Below are 22,649 nucleotides of genomic sequence, written 5' to 3'. Positions count from 1 at the left end.
TTGGCCCTGCAGCTCCTTCTCTTGCCTGAGAAATCTGTGTCTGCCCTTGTGTCTTTTCTGCCATCTTATTTCTCTTTCTGATGCTGAGGTTAAGGTGATGTTTTATATTCTATTCCCTTTGGCAAGATGAGTCAGGTTTTGGGTGTCTAAGTTGAAATGTGATCCTGCTGTATTTGCAGTACCATGACAACAGAAGAATCTCAGGAGTAATCATCTTTACAGAGTTTTATTGTCACTGTTTTATGTACCACATCAGATGATGAAAAGATAGAAATGATAGCCACTCTGTTCATCTCATTTGACAAGTTCTGAAAACTTGTGTTATTTATCATAATTCCAAATATCAAGTGCTTCATTTATTTTGACTCCCCAGCCCCCTACCCTTCCGATAGCTGACTAGGGAATTACAAATCAGGAGGCCATCCTTCTAAGATTAGTTTTCTCAATGAATAACTTTACCCAGTTTATATAATTTGGTTTTTATACTGGCACGAACCTAATAAAGTATGAGTATATTTTTAAAAAAGGGAAATTAATGCACTCTATTGATGTATAGATCTTTTCTGTTTGGTTCTTTTATTCAGTAACCTTTGATTCAATAGAGTGTGAACATTAAGAAAATACATACATATTTTTTCAGTCTCTGTCTTAAACTTCTATTCTTTTAGTTTTACAAAATAAATAAATAAATAAATAAATAAATAAATAAATAAATAAATAAATAACTGTAGAGACAAGAAGAGACTTGTAATTTTATTCCAAAAGTGAGAGAAAAATGATTATAGTGTTTTCATAGTTAGTTTGTTTCTCAAATAGGGCTAGATGTCTTATCTTTCTATTTTAGTTTAATGCAGTAAAATATTCAAGTTAGTGTTCTGGCTTACTACAGACTTGGTATTTTGTTGAGGGAACTGCATAAAAATATGTAGATTGTGTGAATTCAGGTGTGTGATGTTTTCAACAGCCTACAAATCATAAAATGCAATTTTCTCCTTTTAGTGCCAAGTTCATGATACTAAATGGCTTAGAAAATTGTATTAGGTAATTTTCTCTAGTGCATTTGATGCAAATTGCACTAATATTGTGAAGTGCCTTTGTTTAACACATTTTCTTATAAGTTAGATAAATTAAAATTTCTGAAGGATGGAATTGGATCAAGATGATTATGATTAGGGAGATGGCTTATTCCTCTCCAGTAACATTAAATATGGTTAATTCCATGCATTACTGATGTGAACCTAAGTAACTTCACCATTTACTCTAATGACCACTTTCTTGCTTATCTTTTAGTAGATGAAGAGTGCTTTGTCTAATAGTTGTGCAATAAAATCTCTGTATTTCTGCAGATGTATGCAGGAGATGTTACCAGTTGCCATAAATATATTTTAATCACTCAAATTAGCTCTTTTTTGGAGATACCTAAGAATGACTCTGCTCATTTAGAGGTTTTAAAAAATCATACTGGAATCTGAAGCAAGATAAGACTCTCTCGTGCTTTATAATGCTCAGGAAAAGGATATGTGTTATGTTAAAAAATATGGAACCATAAAGACCTTTGTGGAATGAAAAATAGACACAGCTGATGGAGTGACACAAGTAGGTAATAATGACTTACCCAGAGCAAGAGTTTGTGTTTGTTGTCTCCCATCTTTAATGTTAGGTTTCTGTCTCACTCACCCATTTCTAAGAGACTATTTTCTTATGCTGCTCCTAATCTGTCCTGTATTACTGTTTTGGGATAAGAAATTAAATACAGACCTTAGAACTGTTAGGAAGTGGTGAGTTGAGGTTGAACTTGAATATATGAACTGTCTCATACCACAGAGTTCTCAATTACCTTAGCCTTAAAGTTGGGATAATGAGATGGAGCCAGTACTGAGAAAAACAGTGTATTATGGTCATCAGGCTTGGTTTGCAGATGCTATTAAATGGCCTAGCTCAAAGAGAAAATCATCCAGATTCAAGAGAGGGAGTCTGTGCCACAGTTATCAGAAGGGTCTGCTATTGATCAGGGCAACTTGGGGATTAACAAAATAGTCTTATAAAGATGAGGAGATTCAAGAGAGGTAGAGGGATTTTCTAAAGATATCACAGAACTTGAGCAACAGATTAAATTTGAAGCTAGTTATCTGATACCCAGTCCAACATTCTTTCATATATACCCAGAGTCCTTTTTATCAAAAATAAAAGTAAATACTGAGGATTTGTAATTAAAGAGGTGATCTAGCAATGGTGTTTAAATAAAAGAAGTCCTAGAATGAATGAATAATTTGAGTAGTTTACAACCTACATTCATGAAACAATATAGCATATCTCAGTGTCACATGAAGAAATTTAGTAATCTTTGGTTATGATGAAAAAGGGATAACTTGGGTAAATCACTGTGTCTACATTAGTCTGGTGATTGTTTTCTTTGGTGATTATTTTCCTAAGCATTTGCAGCAATATATTATTTTGTAACAAAAAATGAAATGCCAGGATACCCTAATACAAGACAAAGTAGTAAAAAACAAAAACAATTTCATTTTCTGCCATGATTTGGAATGTTTCCAACGAAACGACTCATTTAGGATTTAGTCACTTATCTCACAGATCCTTGCTATTAACATTCATGTCATAAAGAAAGAAAATAAGCCATTAACTGCTTCCACAATGGAGAAAATTAGAGACGTACTTGAAAACTATAAAGAGGAGCATTGTCACCTACTTCTATAATAATGGAGGTAGATTATTCAGAAAAAGGCTCCATGGAAAAGAGCCTTATGATTGCAAGTTATTACTCTAATGGAAAGTGATTAAGAGTTAAGAGTATCAGTCTGGCTTGATTTGCTTTAAAACATTACTGATAGCATGGCTTGACCTTTTTCAAGACTCAGGGTCCAGATATTAGTTATAGTGAATAAAATGATTTCACTTTCAGGGAGAGCAACTGCTAGCATGCTTTTGAGAACTTGAAAAAAGTGTGTTCTCCTATTTGCTCCAATGTTAGTATTAATATCTGAAACTCAATATATTTCATTTTTTCTTCTTTACATTACATTTGTCTCCCAAAAGAAACAATATTTCTTCATATGGTTTTCATGGATTTTTAAGGTTTTAAATTCTAAAAATATTCCAAATATTAGCAAATATAAATTTAAGATATAAAATTTATTTTATAGGGTTACTTCTTTTAAAGTAGCAGAAAAATAACATTTTGATAACTTAAGAATTGGTTTTTCCTTTGATATGATACCCAGTCACAGAAAGACAAAAAGGCAGGAAGTAAAAATCAGAGCTGGCCAAAACTGAACAAGGAAGGGACAGAAGTAAACACCAGTTGACTAGGAAAATTATTGTCCCATCATTTTCTAGACCCATCATGATTTTTTTTGACCCATCATGATTTTAATTACTAATGTATTTCCTTATATTATAAATACTTTTTAGTTCTTACTCTATACAAGAACTAATCTAAGTGCTTCTCATATATTTATTTACTTCTTATAATAACTGTATGTGGTAAGTGCTTTTACTACGGGTATTTTACAGATAAAGAAACTGAAACCAAGAGAGGTGAAGTAATTTGCCCCAGTTTACACTAATATGTCTGAGCTATGCAAATAGAATGGAATCCGCATTAGTCTTGATTTGAATACTGGCTATACAATATGTTTCTTTTATGTATATGGACTAAGTTTAGATTCTCTTTCTTGTAGTCCCATTACATTCTTCATACCAGTAGGGCTTGTAGACAGCCCCCAAATCTTTTTGACATACAGTAACCTAATTTATATATTTATTGTGTTCTATTTGTATTCCTTAAAAACATGTCTTCATATTTATCTCCATTGAATTTAACATTGTTTATATCCTCTCATCACCCTAGTTATTAAGAGATACTAGGAATCTAGATAATATCATACAACATTGATTAGGCCTTTAAGCTTTTAGTCATCTCTTAAATGCATTTACTGGGCACAGTAAGAATTACCTCAATTTCTGATTGGTAGTGAAAGTGTCCATAAGCAAGTAACTATGAGGGACCCACCAAGCCTTTCTTTTTTTTTTTTTTTTTAAGATTTTTTATTTATTCATTCATGAGGGACAGAGAGAGAGAGAGAGACAGAATGAGAGAAAGAGAGAGAGGCAGAGACACAGGCAGAGGGAGAAGCAGGCTCCATGCAGGGAGCCCAACGTGGGACTGATCCCAGGTCTCCAGGATCAGGCCCTGGGCAGAAGGTGGCACTAAACCGCTGAGCCACCCAGGCTGCCCCCGACCAAACCTTTCTAACAGCTTGAATGCTTCCCTGAACTAACTTACATACTTGACATCTGTCAAAGACAGCTAGAAAAAGTTTTCTGGTAATAATGTATTAGTTTATTTAGGTATGTGAGTAGGAGCTCCTCATTTTGAAATTATAATTTACATATTAATAACTATAGTCACACAGCTATTAATGAGAGAGCAGAGACCAGAATTTAGATCTCCTATGGAGATATTCAGTAGAGATTGAAATTTGTTTTTTTCTAAGGCAAACTGAAAAAATCAATAGTAGATGTTGATCAAAACTAATTATGAAATTACATTCTAAGAAGGAACTATAAGTAAAAAATTCTCAGAAATGGCAGTGTTGCATTTAGTTGTGTGGACAGTCTGAGCAAATTGAAAGCCCTGTTACACAGATATAGCTCAGCACCACTGATTCTATTTAAAAATAGCTTCATTCACTACCTTTATTCTATAATCATAGAACATTTAGACTTTTATTAATTTTAAAGTGAACTGACTTCCCTTTTAAAAATCATTAGAGACACGTTCTCCACATTCGTTACAGTGAGTAGCATTGACAACATAGACAATTACAATTATTAGTGATATAATGTTTCATATGTGATGGTAAACAAATATAGAACTAGCATAAGATTTTCTTAAACTAGGCTATTTCATATTATACGCCACTCTCCTTTGTAAACTTTTTTCCTTTTAGTTTATTTATAATAATTTTATTAGCTTTTTTGGTTCATTTTGTTCTTAATATATTTTATTTTTTAAAGAAGTTTTAGGTTCAGATCACTATTGGGCAGAAGGTACAGAGATTTCCTGTATATTTATCTATCCCCACACATGAATAGCCTCCCCTATTATCAACATCCCCAGAAGAGTGGCACATTTGTTACCAAGGATGAGCCTGCATTGACACAACATGATGGCCCAAAGTCCATAGTTTACATTGCAGTATACTCTTGTACAATGGTGTTATAAATTCTATAGTTTTGGATAAGTTTTTAAGTACAAGGATCCACAATTTTTTTTAAAAAAAAAAGGTTTTATTTACTTATTAGAGAGCGCGAGAGAGCTCAAGTAGGCAGAGTAGCAGGCAGAGGGAGAGGGAGAAGCAGGCTCCCCACTGGGCAGAGAACCCAACGTGGGGCTCGATCGATCCCAGGACCTTGGGATCATGATCTGAGCCAAAGGTAGACATTTAACTGACTAAGCCACCTTGGGATCCACCATTATAATATAATAAATAGTTTCACTGCCCTGAAAATCCTCTGTGCTCCACTATTCATTTCTCTCTTGTTTCTAATCCCTGGCATCCACTGATTGTTTTATTGTCTCCATAGTTTTACCTTTCCTAGAATGTCATATGGTTGGAATCATACAGTATGTAGCCTTTTCAAATTGGCTTCTTCCACATATTAATATGCATTGAAATTTTCTATATTTTTTCATGTATTAATAGATCATTTCTTAAGTGTTGAATGATATATCATTGTTTGTATACCAGTTTATTCATCTCTTCACTTCTACTGAAGAACATCTTGGTTGCTCTGTGTCCTTCTTTTGCTTCACATATGCCAGTGGTTTTATTTATAAGATTAAACTTTTCATGTATCATTATTCTTTTTCTTTATTTATATCCTAGGCATATGATATCATTCCCTGACTAGATGATAAACATTAAATATACCATTCTTTTGTCTTTTTTTAACATCCTACAAAACAAAACATTTATTAAAAACCTCATCAACAGATTAGAAAACATAATAAGCATTTAGACCTGAGTAGTACTTCATAGTTTAAAAATACTTTTATGTACATCTTTCAGGCTAATCAACACAGCAACCCTATGTGACAGGGTATAATTTTATAATTTTATTGAGAAGGAAATAGAGGTTCATATAGGTTATACAATTTGTTCAAAGCCAGGAATACACTGTATTAGTTTTCAAGGGCTGCCATAATACATTGCCACATACTTGATGGTTTAAAGCAACAGAAATTTTTTCACAGTTCTAGAGACCAAAACTCTGAAATCAAGGTGTCAGCAGGGCCTTCCTTTTTCTGAGAACTATAGATCAAAATCCTTTCATGCCTCTTCTAGCTTCTGGTAGCTCCGAGAAGCATGACTCCAATCTCTGCCTCCATCTTCATACAACCCTTTAGTTTTCAACATGGACTTCTCTTGTAAGGGCATTTATCATTGGATTTAGGACTCACCCTAATCCAAGATGATCTCATCTCAATACTCTGAACTTAATTATATCAGGAAAGATCTTTTTCCCAAATAAGGTCACATTCACAGATTATTTTGGAGGGGATAGGGAGCACAATTCAACTTACTACATCCATACTAATAAGATACATACTAGGACTTAAGCCAGGTATTCACACTCCAAATTCAAGGTCACCTTTATTTCCAGACCTCAAAAGCTATTTATGAAAAAATAAATCAGGCTATTTTAAAGTGACCTTCATTCATTTAGATATAGTGAAATTAAATTTGAACGAGTCATAAAAATTACATTGCCATTCTCAACTATTCTTTAGGTTTTACTAGGCCTAGGCATTTATAATATATAAAATAATATATTAGCTCATATAATTCTTATAACAGTAGTATCATGTATATCTTTTTCTAACTTTATAAAGACATAACTTAGCTAGGCTAACTAATATGCTAGGACCACAAGTTGGTAAACAGAGTGATAAACTGTTCTGGTCTGTTCACTACAAAAGTCATTCCTAATACCATATCAGAATTCATCTTATTTCAGTTCATATATTGAGTACAGTCATATGTTAGATGTCTAATAAGCTCACAAATCCAGCTTTTCCAGAGTTATAATTCTCTTTAACCTATCTCAATGTCTTCTAGTGGTCCTAGCTCACCTTTCTTCCCTCCATCCTCCTGTTTTCTACACTCCATCCATACAAGCTCTTTGTCAGTTTCTTAAAACACATTATGCTCCCTCTTGAGACAGGCCCTTTTCAATATGTTTATTCATCAACCTGACTCTCTTGTATGCTATTTCTAGTAAAACTAGAGTTTTTTCAGAATATGACAATAGAAATAGAATACTATATTAGTTACGTCATTCAACATTATAGTGATGGACATATTACAACTACAGTAAAATCTCACAATAAAAAAGACACATTTTAAATTGAACTACTTTTTATAAGCTGGCATAGTAGGGAAATTTTAATACATGATACATTTTCAATAAAATTGTCAATATGTACAGCACAGTCTCAGATATTATAAATTTAAAAAGAATGATGAAATTATATCTAACATATCTTGCATTTCTTTTAATACCATCAAATTTGTCAACTTTTTTTCCTACTTAGAAACAAAAACTGTCTTCAAATTCTAAGCAAGTGCATACATCATTTTCTTTTGTAAAAGTTTTACTACTATCATCCCCATCAATCACTTAGAAACTTGTTGATTCTACTCACTAACCATTTCTCTAATTTGTCTGCTTCTATTCATTCTCAGTATCAATACCTTATCCATAATCATCAACTCCATGTAAACCGTATAAACTCTCAGGCTTTAGTCTTTCTCCCCATCCCTGACCCCCAATCTGCATTCCACACTGCAGACAGAGTACTTTCTATAGTGAAAATTTAATTATATATTTCTACTGATTTAAAAACACTCAAGAGTTTCTCATCTTTCTCAGGATAAAATGCAGACCCTTATGGTATGCATGACCAGGCCTTTGTTGATCTCCCTAGCCTCTTTTCCAACCTCATTTTTAGTTTGGATGTATTGAACTGCTTTCATTTGCAAAAATATACCATGTAATTGATTATATTGATCAAGCTAACCTTGGTGTCTTTCACTTGAATAACATTTTTCCCCATTTCAGCTTTATCTGATTCCTCAAATTTGGATTATGTGTCTATTCTGTATGTTCCTATATCATTATAAACTCATATACTTTGTCTCTTGTACCACTTCTCACTCCGAAGTATAACTGTCTGTAGGATTTGCTTGATGAAATCAGGAAATCTTTCATGTTCATCAGTTTATTTCCAGCATATAGCACAATTACTGGCACATAGTAGGCATTATTTAATGAATGAGTGGTTATAATCGCATAGGGTTTTTTTAGTGACACCTACTTAATTTTAAATGTATTTTAAGAATTAATAAATGAATTTTTAAAGTTGTGTTTTTTTTTTTTTAGAATCAGTAAATGCAAATAATTAGACCCACCTTGTTTATCAGGTTGAAACATGAATCTTTTTTTTTTAATTCCACTTTTTTCTTTTTCTATACTGCAAAGTAGAGGAATAGTCAAAAGAAAAATCACCTTTCTACTTCCAACTGGTTATATTATTGAGTAAACTGCACATCACCTGCAGATATAGTTATAATCCATTATTTTTTTAAAATGTCTTCTAATCTTTTTCTGTCATCTTATTTACCTAGATAATACAATACCCTTTACAATGGATTTTTTCAAAGAAGGACATTGTTAAGAACCAATATACCCTTATTGGTAATATTTGTCTACCTACTAATATAATTGGTTATATTTTTTCTATTACTAGCAAATGGTCTTTGGAAATATAGATAAATTAGAGTGCTCAATTAGTTTTGCCATTAGTATTCATTATTTTATATACTATTACATATCCTTTTAATTTTCCCTTTCTCAACTAAATATATCCTTTAATCTTTTACGATAGAGTGCCTCATTTTCCTTGTAAGTATAATAGTTTCTTATTGCTTTCTGGTTCTTTATTTTTTTTTCATATAGCCTCCTAAAGATGATTAGACTAAGATGACTACTATAGCACTATAGTTAAGATAAAAAGATATTATTGATTCATAAATTGAAGTATTATAATATGTGTGTCCTATTTCTGGCCTCTTTTAATATGGTTTAATACCTCATTCCATTTTTATTGCCTCTAGGTAGTGAACAAATGTCTTCATTGAATTGCACAAAGAGATACATAAATCTTATTCCTGAGAAAATTACATTTAGTTCAGAGCTCATCAATGTGTATGAGTAATTTGAATTTATTTTTTAACTGTGCTTTGCCTTTACATATTTTAAGTGGATTTTATCAACCTTTGTGTTTCTTAATTACCTTATATTGTTAGGTCATTTGGAATTCAACCAATTGCCTTAATCTCAAGAAAATTAAAATAAATTTTTCTGTAAATTTTAAAACTTCACCTTCTTTTCCAGATCATTAACAAAAGTATTGAACAGAGACACAGCTCTGGATCCAAGACTAACCCTGCTAATTAACCTTTTTGCTTCCTGAGGGTTTAGAACTTATTTCCACTCAATTTCTACCACTTAACTTGTTTTTAATGGCTTAGGTCCATCCCCAGGGGGGTAGAGGGCTCTGAGCAAATCATTTTGCAATCTCATTGCTTAACATTTTTATTCTTATGATATCCTGTGAAAGTTAACATCAAGGACATCCTTAAAGTGTAAAGCTCTGGGAGCTAAGAAGAAGGCTATTGTTAATTTGTAGCAAATCCATTCCCAAATCCTCTTCCAGCTCTTTTTATACCTCTCAGATTTTAGAATTCATAGAGAATCACCAGTGGGAGGGGGGGTATTATTAAAAATGTGGATTCCTGGGATCCCTGGGTGGCGCAGAGGTTTAGCGCCTGCCTTTGGGCTAGGGCGCGATCCTGGAGACCCGGGATCGAATCCCACGTCGGGCTCCCGGTGCATGGAGCCTGCTTCTCCCTCTGCCTGTGTCTGTGTCTCTGCCTCTCTCTCTCTCTCTCTCTCTCTGTGACTATAATAAATAAATAAAAATTTAAAAAAAAATGTGGATTCCTATGACTCCCTTTGGATCTGCTGAATCAGAATCTGGCATTGGTTTGGGTGACTCACCCTCTTAAGGAGAAAGCCTGATGAATCCCAGTTCTCTGTGTTTTCCTTCTCAAAGTCTTATCCAAAGACTAGAAGAACCAGCATCACCTGGGAATTTGTTAGAACTGCAGAATCAGGGCACCTGGGTGGCTCACTCAGTTGAATGGCTGACTGTTGATTTTGGCTTGGGTTATAATCTCTATGATCTCTGATTGAGATCAAGCCCAGCATCAGACTCCACACTTGTCCTCCTCCTCCTCCTTCTGTCCTCTCCCCGCTAACAAGTGCTATAAATAAATAAATAAATAAATAAATAAATAAATAAATAAATAAAACCTTTAAAGAGAAAGAAAGAAAAAAGACAGACAGACAGACAAGCAGAACTTTTTCCAGGACACTGAATCTGAATCTGAATTTTTTTTTTTTTTTTAGTATAGTTGACACAGAATATTACATTAGTTTCTGGTGTACAACATAGTGATTGAACAAGTTTGTACATTATGCTATGTTCACTGCAAATATAGCTACCATCTGTCCCCATGCATCCCTATTAATTTATCAGTGATTATATTCCTTATGCTGTGCCTTTTATTCCTGTGAATTGTTCATTCCGTAACTGGAAGCCTACAGCTCCTACTCTCTTTTACCCATTTTGTCCAACCCCACCCATCCTTCTCCCATCTGGCATCCCATCTCCCATCTATAGTTTGTTTCCTATATTTATAGGTCTAACTTATTTCATTCAGCATAAAACCCTTTGGGTCCATCCATGTTGTCTCAGATGGCAAAATCTCATGTTTTTTTTTGTTTGTTTGTTTGTTTGTTTGTTTTTTGTTTGTTGTTTGCAGCATAATATTCCGTTGTGTATGCAACATTTTCCTTATTCATTAGTCTATTGATAGACACTTAATTTGCTTCCATGTCTTGGCTATTGTAAATAATGCTGCAATAAACGCAGAGTTGCATATTGCTTTTTGAATTAGTGTTTTTGTTCAAATCTGAACTTTTAATAATATTCTTAGTTGTTGTCTGCCCATTAGAATTTGAGAAGCACTCTAGAGACCACACTTTGAGAAACAATGCAATATGAGAAAACAATTGCATCATTTATAGTACCAGCTGTAGATTTCATTTCCTTCTCAATCTCCTTCTCTCTAGCATGTATCAGTTTACCTAGATGTAGACCTTGCAATATCTATGATGATTCTGTTTTTTGTTTCTGTTTTTGTTTTACTGGATTCTAAACTATATGCTCTGTAAATGGTTCTTGCCCAAATATGCTAAGACATTATGTTTAACTTCTCATTATAAATTTTAGAAAGATTTAAGTAAAGATTAGGCACTATGTCTTCTTTAACCTCGTGTGTTAAAAAATAATTATTCATTATTGTTGTGAAAGATGGGAAAGAAGACTTTATTGAAGAGGAACTGCTGTGGTAGGGTTTTACAACAGGGGAGAAAGAGTGAGCTTAGTTACAAATAGAACAAGGACAAGTAGAGATTTATAGCAAAGGAAAAGAATATGGGTCAGTGGATGGAAAATGACTAGGAGGAAACATGGTTAGGGGAATTTTTTTCTAGACCAATTCAGTAAGATTATTGCTGAAGGCAGGCTGCAGAAGTAAGATATTGAGGGTGGTGAATGAGAAATTTGATCAGCTATCCAGAGTGATAATATACCAAGGTAGGGTATTTAACTAAATTGACTCAGCAGCTTTCCTGCTAACATTGAATTTAGGGCTAAGAACAGAGCCCAAGGTTGGGGCCAGGTCAAAAAAATGACTCAGAGGAGACTTTTTCAAGTTTGGCCAAGGAAGGGGTCTTTAAAAGATGTACATGTGTTTTATAGCCTTTAATATGTTGGAGAATTTTAAAAGCCATACTAATTTCCTGTTTTCATAATACTCTGGCTTCTTGGAAAGTCTCTGGTCTTCATATTTCGTATAAATATTTTTAGAGGGAGGCCTGGGTGGCTCAGTGGTTGAGCGTCTGCCTTCAGCTTTGGTCATGATCCCAGGGTCCTGGGATCGAGTCCCACATCGGGCTCCCGTGGGGAGCCTGCTTCTCCCTCTGCCTGTGTCTCTGCCTCTCTGTGTCTCTCATGAATAAATAAACAAATATATAAAAAATAAATATTTTTAGAACAGTTTAAGTTATTTTTGGTTTGTTTTTGTTTTTAGTACAGCTTAGTTTTAACTTCTTTGTGGGAAAACCCAGATTAATAGTATTTTTTATAATTAACAGATTTTAAGTTGAAATTATGATTCCACAATATATAAGACAACCATTTTCCCCTCTGTAAAAATAATGTATGTACATAAGTGTTTTTAATCATGTACTATACATTTTAGTTAGTAAATTTATTAGCAATTCCTACTTATATTGTGTAGTTTATTACCATCTCATAAGTACTTTTGGGGAAGAAATATTTTACTTTACCTTTGGTAGTCCTTTTCGCTGGTCTAAGAATTAAGTTGACATGAGACATTAACAGGAGAAAATTAACCTATACACAGGGAGTCCACATAAATAAGAGATTCTAAAGATAGTTGGACAAAATGAGGTATATTGTTATCCTGAACTAAGGAGGAATGGGAAGTAGGCTGGGATTTCAAAAGAAAGGAGGGTAATTCACAGGTAGGTAAAAATGAAAAAGTGTGGGGATCCCTGGGTGGCGCAGCGGTTTAGCGCCTGCCTTTGGCCCAGGGCGTGATCCTGGAGACCTGGGATCGGGTCCCACGTTGGGCTCCCGGTGCATGGAGCCTGCTTCTCCCTCTGCCTGTGTCTCTGCCTCTCTCTCTCTCTCTGTGTGTGACTATCATAAATAAATAAAAAATTTAAAAAAAAAATAAAAAAAATGAAAAAGTGTAAATGTTTGGTAAACAAATGTTTACTGGGCCATACAGAAACAATGGAACATAGGAATTTTAACAGACTTTGCTAAATTCCTCCTTGTATACTAGAGCTAGTTTATATTGTGCTATACTTATCTATGGTAATATCTCCCTTTCTGGAACAGCTAATTTTTTCAGGCAGCTAGTGGGAATGTCAAAGGTTTTTCCTGAGTCTTCTGTTTCTTAAAAAATAATCAGCCTAAAATAATCCACATGCAAACTAAAAGACACATTCTGGGGTGGCAAATTTTGCTTCCCTGTAGTACCAATGCAAATAAATATGTGGATTTTGACTTAACAACAAAAGCTTAAGTGGAAGCCTACACTTAACTAGAAATGTGATGATATGAAAAATTATTAAATATTTTTAAAAAGTGAATTTATATTTAATAAATACCATAATTAGACTTGTAAATGAAAAAAATAATAAAATTAAGCAGGATAAGGTTTTTGATAGTTTACAAGTTACCCTGAGGATTTTTGAGTACAGAGTCATTCTGTGTTCAATAGCTTTTTTTTTTTTTTTTAATTTTATTTATTTATGATAGTCACACAGAGAGAGAGAGAGAGAGGCAGAGACACAGGCAGAGGGAGAAGCAGGCTCCATGCACCGGGAGCCTGAAGTGGGATTCGATCCTGGGTCTCCAGGATCGCGCCCTGGGCCAAAGGCAGGCGCCAAACCGCTGCGCCACCCAGGGATCCTCAATAGCTTTTTATAAACATCAAAATGATACTAAATCATAATTTGGAGGATACATATCAAGGGATTAGAATTTTACTAAGTAGTTAATCACTAAAATCCAAAAACCATATGGAGTTATAAGTAGTTGGAAGGAGAGACTCAAGCCTGAGAAAATTTTAAAAGCTGATGAGAAGGGTGGAAAGAAAGAAGCATGGAGCCAAGAGTAAAGAGGGATTTTGGGGAGAGAGGAGAAATATCATTAATTATCATTAAATTGTTTGCTCTGTACTAGGTAATGTACCTTCTTTTTTATAACTGAAAATTTTCAGCAAAAACTGCATTGCTGCCTCTTAAATGCTTTATAGAGAAGATTTGTATTTTGGAGATGTGAAGATGTGTTGAGTTTTAAGATATATATTTGTAAGTCCACGGACGTTTCTTAGTTAGATATTCTTCCTTCCATAACCTCATGTGGATTTTGCCCAGTTAAAGTTTTAAAAATATGGCTATAAAATTCAGTTCTCCTTTAACCTGAACAGTATATCTATTATTTTTATATTGCTACTTTGCAAAAATACTACTATATTTTTGCTATATTCTTTTATTTTGTTGAGTGAAAATCATCATGAAATGATGATTTGAAAGGGATAATGAGGGATCCCTGGGTGGCGCAGCAGTTTGGCGCCTGCCTTTGGCCCAGGGCGCGATCCTGGAGACCCGGGATCGAATCCCATGTCGGGCTCCCGGTGCATGGAGCCTGCTTCTCCCTCTGCCTATGTCTCTGCCTCTCTCTCTCTCTCTCTCACTGCGTGCCTATCATAAATAAATAAAAAAATAAATAAAAAAAATGAAAGGGAAAATGAGGTTCATCAAATATAATATCGGCCTAGCTCAAGATCCCCTTTACTGATAGCGTGTACTTCACCCTCTGTTTAATTCCTGATATTTCACTGGATGGCTCTACTTGCTACAGACTGTTTCTATTCACTCTTCAATTTTTCTCAGTCTCTGCGGTGGTTTATATGGCTGCTGTGTTTATGTTGTCCTTTGTATGTCTGCAGATAATTCTAGCATTCTTGTCCTTTTAAAAATTAATCTATTTATTCTTTTTTTCAATCTGTGGATCCTATAATAAAGCACAATAATATGTAGATATGATCTGAAAAGCTCTACTATTCAGTGGTACTGTTTATCTGAATCTGAGTTGTATGCTTTTGATGGATATCTCTCTAGATTCCATTAACTTTGAGATCACACATTCTGAGATCCTGACTTGTAATTCACTGAAACTGTATCTTTGTAATTTTATATGCATAGAGTTCTGTTTGTCAGTTTATTTTCTGATGAAGTATGTTTGCCTAGTTAAATTTGTTAGGAAGTTACTTTACAAATATGTTTAATTTTAAGTTAAACTTCCTGTGACCTCTTGAACAGAATGCTTTTTAAATCAATTTTGTTATGATTGGGGAAAAAAGACTTTTTAGTTTTTGTCTCTTTTGGAAGTGTTTTTTACAAACTAATATGTAGACAGTAGATCACATGTGTCAAGGGCATTGTTAATCATGTAAAGAATCAAGTCTTACCAGGATATACTGATATCAACCATCAATCTTCTCAGCATGTCTAGTGAGCCTATACATAATCTGGCTCCTACTAAGTTTTAGACTACTCTCCTTTTCACTTACTGCTTCAGCCACAATGACTCTGGAATGGCTTTCTTCTAGCTATTACTGATCCCCTGTATGCTTATCCTAGGAGCTTTGCAGATTGACTCCTTTGTCTTTCTTTTTTTTTAATTTACCTATTTTTTCTCCATTCCTTACCCCTCCCATTTTACAGAGACATAATTAACATAAAACACTCTGTGAGTAAAAGGTGTACAATGTATTGATTTGATACATTTATCTATTGCAAAATGATTACCGCCATAGCATTAGCTAATACCTCCATCATGCCACATAATTACCATTTCTTTTATGCAGTGAAAACACTTAAGATCTATTCTCTTAGCAACTTTCAACTATATAATATAGTATTATTGTAATTACTCTGCTATATATTAGATACCTAGAACTTACTCAACTTACAACTAGAAGACTGTATTTTTTTTATCAATGTCTTCCATCCCCCGCCTCCTGGTAACCACCATTCTAGTCTCTGTTTCTTGGAGTTCAGCTGTTATAGATTCCATATATAAGAGTATCCTACAGTATTTATCTTTCTCAATTTGTCTTATTTCACGTAACATTAGGCCCTCAAAGTCCAGCTTTGTTATCATGAATGGCAGCATGCCCTTCCTTCTCATGGCTGAATAATAATATTCCATCTTGTATGAATACCACATCTTCTTTATCCTTTCATCCACTGATGGTTATGTAGGTTGTTTCCATGTCTTAGCTATTGTAAATAATGCTGCTATGAACATGGGGGTATAGATATCTCATCCACATAGTATTTTTTTTTCCTTTTTGTATATTCCCAGAAGTGAAATTGCTGGATCATATGGTAGTTCTATTTTTAATTTTTTGAGGAATCTCCATACTGTTCCATAGTGACTGTGCCAATTAATAATTCCACCAACTGTATATAAGGGCTCTCTTTTCTCAACAACCATACAAATATTTTTACCTCTTGTCTTTTTGATGATAGCCATTCTAACCAATGTGAAATACTATCTCACTATGGTTTTGATTTGTGTTTCCCTAATGATTTTGAAGCCTTTCATGTACATGCTGGTCACATATATATTGTCTTTGGAAAAATGCCTATTCAGATCCTTTGCCCATTTTTTAATCAAAACATTTTTTCTATCCAATTGTATGAATTCTTTATATTTTGAATATTAATCCTTTATCAAATATATGATATGAGTGGTGCCTGGGTGGCTTAATTGGTTAAGCATCTGCCTTCAGCTCTCGTCATGAGTTCAGGGTCCTGGGATTAAGCCCTGCTTTGGGTCTCCCTGCTCAGTAAAGAGTCTGCTTCTCTCTCTGCCTCTCCTCATCCCCACACCTGCTTGTACTCTCTGTCTCTCAAATAAGTAAATAAAATCTTTAAATATATATATATACATATATAGAAATATATATACATATAATATATAAAATGAAAATATTTTCTCCCACTTTGTAGGTTGCCTTTTCATTTTGTTGATGGCTGTGCAGAACATTTTAGTTTGCTGTAGTTTCACTTACTTATTTGTGCTTTTCTTGTCTTTGCCTTTGGTGTCAAAAGCAAAAACTAATTACCAAGACCAGTGTCATGGAGCTTATCTCTTATGTTTTCTTTTAGAAATTTGATGGCTTCAGCTCTTTTTAAAGACTATAATCCATATTGAGTTGAATTTTGTGTATGGTGTAAGATGGGGCCCAGTTTCTATCTTTTGCATGTGGCTTCCCAGATGATACCCACACCATTTATTGAATAAACTATCCTTTTTTCATTGTCTATTATTGGTTCCTTTGTTGGAAATTAATTGAACATATATCCATGGATTTATTTCTGGATACTCCTTGGTGTTTCATTGCTCTATGTGTCCATTTTTATGCCAGTACCATACTGTTTTGATCACTATAGCTTTGTAATATAGATTAAAGTAAAAAAGCATAATGCCTCCAGCTTTATTCTTTATTAAGATTGCTTTGGCTGTTTGAGATCTTTTGTGGTCTCATACAAAAAGGTCTGGATGTCTGTTTCCTTCCCCAGGTTAGGGAATATTTTTAGCCATTACTTCTCTGAATAAGCTTTCTGTCCCTTTTTCTTTCTTTTCTCCTTCTGGTACCCCTATCATGCATATAATGATGATGGTGTCCCAAAAGTCTATCATTCTTTGTCATTTTTTTTTTTTTAGTTTTTGCTCCTCTGATTGGATGAATTTCTCTGCTCTGTATTTATCAACCCTTTTTTCCTGCCTCATCTAGTCTGTTGTTGAACCCCTCTATTAAATTTTTAGATTTATTTATTGAATTATTTAGTTCTGTGATTTCTGTTTGGTAATTTTTTTGTATATATTTTTTTTATTGAAGTTCGATCTGGCAACATATAGCATATCACCCAGTGCTCATCCCATCAAATGCCCCCCTCAATGCCCATCACCCACTCACCCCAACCCCCCGCCCACCTCCCTTTCCACTACCCCTTGTTTGTTTCCCAGTGTTAGGAGTCTCTCATGTTCTGTTGCCCTCTCTGATATTTCCCACTCATTTTATCTCCTTTCCCCTTTATTCTCTTTCACTATTTTTTATATTCCCCAAATGAATGAGACCATATAATGTTTGTCCTTCTCTGATTGACTTACTTCACTCAGCATAATACCCTCCAGTTCCATCCACATCAAAGCAAATGGTTGGTATTTGTCGTTTCTAATGGCTGAGGAATATTCCATTGTATGTATAGACCACAGCTTCTTTATCCATTCATCTTTTGATGGACACCAAGGCTCCCACAGTTTGGCTATTGTGGACATTGCTGCTATAAACACTGGGATGCAGGTGTCTCGGCATTTCACTGCATCTGTATCTTTGGGGTAAATACCAAGTAGTGCAATTGCTGGGTTGTAGGGTAGTTCTATTTTTAACTCTTTGAGGAATGTCCACAGAGTTTTCCAGAGTGGCTGCACCAGTTCACATTCCCACCAACAGTGTAAGAGGGTTCCTCTTTATCCACATTCTCTCCAACATTTATTGTTTCCTGTCTTGTTAATTTTCCCCATTCTCACTGGTGTGAAGTGGTATCTCATTGAGGTTTTGATTTGTATTTCCCTGATGGCAAGTGATGCGGAGCATTTTCTCATGTGCTCATTGGCCATGTCCATGTCTTCTTTGGTGAAATTTCCGTTCATGTCTTTTGCCCATTTCATGATTGGATTGTTTGTTTCTTTGCTGTAGAGTTTAATAAGTTCTTTATAGATCTTGGAAACTAGCCCTTTATCTGATAGGTCATTTGCAGATATCTTCTCCCATTCTGTAGGTAGTCTTTTAATTTTGTTGACTGTTTCTTTTGCTGTGCAAAAACTTTTTATCTTGATTAAGTCCCAGTAGTTCATTTTTGCTTTTGTTTACCTTGCCTTCATAGATGTATCTTGCAATAAGTTGCTATGGCCAAATTCAAAAAAGGTGTTGCCTGTTTTCTCCTCTAGGATTTTGATGGATTCTTGTCTCACATTTAGATCTTTCATCCATTTTGAGTTTATCTTTGTGTATGGTGTAAGAGAATAGTCCAGTTTCATTCTTCTGCATGTGGATGTCCAATTTTCCCAGCATCATTTATTGAAGAGACTGTCCTTTTTGCAGTGTATAGTCTTCCCTGCTTTGTCGAATACTAGTTGACCATAGAGTTGAGGGTCCACTTCTGGATTCTCTATTCTGTTCCATTGATCTATGTATCCATTTTTCTGCCGGTACCACACTGTCTTGATGACCACAGCTTTGTAGTACAACCTGAAATCTGGCATTGTGATGCCCCCCGCTCTGGTTTTCTTTTTAAATATTCCCCTGGGTATTTGGAGTCTTTTCTGATCCCACACAAATCTTAAGATTATTTGATCCAACCCTCTGAAGAAAGTCCATGGTATTTTGATATGGATTGTATTGAATGTGTAAACTGCCCTGGGTGGCATTGACATTTTCACAATATTAATTCTTCCAATCCATGAGCATGGAATATTTTTCCATCTCTTTGTGTCTTCCTCAATTTCTTTCAGAAGTGTTCTGTAGTTTTTAGGGTATAGATCTTTTACCTCTTTGGTTAGGTTTATCCCTTGGTATCTATGCTTTTGGGTGCAATTGTAAATGGGATTGACTCCTTAATTTCTCTTTCTTCAGTCTCATTGTTAGTGTATAGAAATGCCACTGACTTCTGGGCATTGATTTTGTATCCTGCCACACTGCCGAATTGCTGTATAAGTTCTAGCAATCTTGGGGTGGAGTCTTTTGGGTTTTCTATGTACAGTATCATGTCATCTGCAGAGGGAGAGTTTGACTTCTTCTTTGCCAATTTGAATGCCTTTTATTTCTGTTGTCTGATTATGAAGCTAGGACTTCTGGTACTATGTTGAATAGCAGTGGTGAGAGTGGACATCCCTGTCATGTTCCTGATCTTAGGGGAAAGGCTCCCAGTGTTTCCTCAGTGACAATAGTATTTTCTGTGGGCTCTTTGTAGATGGCTTTTAAGATGCTGAGGAATGTTCCCTCTATCCCTACACTTTGAAGAATTTTGATCAGGAATGGATGCTGTATTTTGTCAAATGCTTTCTCTGCATCTATTGAGAGGATCATATGGTTCTTGTTTTTTCTCTTGTTGATATGATCTATCACATTGATTGCTTTATGAGTGTTGAACCAGCCTTGCATCCCAGGGATACATCCCACTTGGTCATGGTGAATAATCTTCTTATGTACTGTTAGATCATATTGGTTAGTATCTTGTTGAGAAGTTTTGCATCCGTGTTCATCAGGGATATTGGTCTATAATTCTCCTTTTTGGTGGGGTCTTTGTCTGGTTTTGGAATTAAGGTGAATTAAGGTGATGCTGGCCTCATAAAATGAATTTGGGAGTATTCCATCTCTTTCTATCTTTCCGAACAGCTTTAGTAGAATAGGTGTTGTTTCTTCTTTGATTGAAGAAGAAAGATGTTTGATTGAATTCCCCTGGGAAGCCATCTGGCCCTGGACTTTTGTGTCTTGGGAGGTTTTTGATGACTGCTTCAATTTCCTCCCTGGTTATTGACCTGTTCAGGTTTTCTATTTCTTCCAGTTCCAGTTTTGGTAGTTTGTGGTTTTCCAGAAATGCGTCCATTTCTTCTAGATTGCCTAATTCATTGGTGTATAGCTGCTCATAATATGGTTTTAAAATTGTTTGTATTTCCTTGGTATTGGTTGTGATCTCTCATTTTTCATTCATCATTTATTAATTTGAGTCTTTTTTTCTTTTTAATAAGGCTGGCTAATGGTTTATCTATCTTATTTATTCTTTCAAAGAACCAACTACTGGTTTTGTTGATCTGTTCTCAGTTCCTCTCAGTTCTTCAGTCTCTATTTCATTGAGTTCTGCTCAAATATTTATTAACTCTCTTTTTCTACTTGGTGTAGGTTTTATTTGCTGTTCTTTCTCCAGGTCTTTAGGTGCAAGGTTAGCTTGTGTATTTGAGTTTTTTCCATTTTTTTGAGGGAGGCTTGTACTGCAATATATTTCCCTTTTAGGACTGCTTTTGCTATATCTCAAAGATGTTGAATGGTGGTATCTTCATTTTCATTAGTTTCCATGAATCTTTTTAATTCTTCTCTAATTTCCTGGTTGACCCTTTCTTTTTTAGCAGGATGCTCTTTAACATCCACATGTTTTTCTTCCAAATTTCTTCTTGTGATTGAGTTCAAGTTTCAAAGCATTATGGTCTGAAAATATGCAGGGGACAATCCCAATCTTTTGGTATCAGTTGAGACCTGATTTGTGACTCAGTATGTGGTCTATTCTGGAGAAGTTCCATGTGCACTTGAGAAGAATGTATATACAATTGCATTTGAATGGAAAGTTCTGTAAATATCTGTGAAATCCATCTGGTCCAGTGTATCATTTAAAGCTCTTGTTTCTTTGGAGATGTTGTGCTTAGAATATCTGTCATTTGCAGAAAGTGCCATTTTGAAGTTTCCTAGTATAGTGTATTATTATCTAAGTATGTCTTTACTTTGGTTATTGATTGATTGATATACTTGGCAGCTCCCACATTAGGGGCATAAACATTAATAATTGTTAGGTCCTCTTGTTGGATAGACCCTTTAAATATGATATAGTGTCCCTCTTCATCTCTTACTACAGTCTTTAGGATAAACTTTAATTTATCTGATATGAGGATTGCTACTCCTGCTTTATTTTGAGGACCATTTGAATGGTAAATTATTCTCCGAAGTTTCATTTTCAGGCTGTAGGTATCCTTAGGTCTAAAATGAGTCTCTTGTAGACAGCAAATAGATGGGTCTTGCTTCTTTATCCAGTCTGAAACCCTGGGTCTTTTGATGGGATCATTTAGCCCATTCATGTTCAGTGTTACTATTAAAAGATATGAATTTAGTGTCATCATGATACCTATTCAGTCCCTGTTTCTGTGGATTATTTCTTTGGGCTTCCTCTTTCTTTTACAGAGTCCCTCTTAATAATTATTGCAGAGCTGGTTCGGTGGTCTCATATTCTTTCAGTTTCTGCTTACCTGGAAGCTCTTTATCTCTCCTCCTTTTCTGAATGAGAACCTTGCTGGATAAAGTATTCTTGGCTGCATGTTCTTCTCATTTAGGACCCTGAATATATCCTGCCAGCCCTTTCTGGCCTGCCAGGTCTCTGTGAAGAGGTCTGCTGTTAATCTAATATTTCTCCCCATATAATATAGAGATGTCTTGTCTCTTGCTGCTTTAAGGATTTTCTCTTTATCTTTGGAATTTGCAAGTTTCACTATTAAATGTTGAGGTGTTGAATGGTTTTTATTGATTTTAGTGGGGGACCTCTCTATCTCCTGGATCTGAATGCCTTTTTCCCTCCCCATATTAGGGAATTTCTCAGCTATGATTTGTTCAAGTATGCTTTCTGGCCCTCTGTCCCTCTGGCATCTTCTGGAACCCCAGTTATACGTAGACTTTTCCTTCTGAGGTTGTCATTTATTTCCCTTAACCTTTCCTCGTGGTCTTTTAATTGTTTTTCACTTTTTTCCTCAGCTTCCTTCCTTGCCATCAACTTGTCTTCTATGTCACTCACTCTTTTTTTCTACCTCATTAACCCTTGCTGTTAGGACCTTCAGTTTGGATTGCATCTCATTTAATTGATTTTTAATTTCGGCCTGATTAGATCTAAATTCTGCAGTCATGAAGTCTCTTGAATCCTTTATGCTTTTTTCCAGAGCCACCAGTAGCTTTATAATTGTGCTTCTGAACTGGCTTTCTGACATCGAATTGTAATCCAAATTC

General features: G+C 34.9%; 1 protein-coding gene across 32 annotated transcripts in view; it reads left to right on the top strand.

Annotated features, from left to right (window-relative positions):
- Nucleotides 1-22,649, top strand: part of STPG2 (sperm tail PG-rich repeat containing 2) — a 533,064-nt gene that overhangs the window by 430,582 nt on the left and 79,833 nt on the right. The window contains exon 13 of one of the 32 annotated variants that reach the window (XR_003126915.3): nucleotides 1,347-1,596. The exons of 29 other annotated variants lie outside the window; for them this stretch is intronic. Coding sequence is in view for 1 of the 3 variants with exons in the window: in XM_049104918.1 (XP_048960875.1) it covers nucleotides 1,347-1,389 (43 nt within the window). In the remaining 2 variants the exon portion in view is untranslated. Of the gene's footprint in view, nucleotides 1-1,346; nucleotides 1,597-22,649 lie in introns of those variants that run through there. 2 more of the 32 variants (XR_007407753.1, XM_049104918.1) reach the window with 2 other exon arrangements.

This window comes from Canis lupus, chromosome 32 (assembly GCF_003254725.2).
Source record: "Canis lupus dingo isolate Sandy chromosome 32, ASM325472v2, whole genome shotgun sequence".
In the NCBI taxonomy this organism is placed as follows: Eukaryota; Metazoa; Chordata; class Mammalia; order Carnivora; family Canidae; genus Canis; species Canis lupus.
Note: the sequence above shows the minus strand (reverse complement) of the source record. Positions and strands in the feature narration are given on the sequence as shown.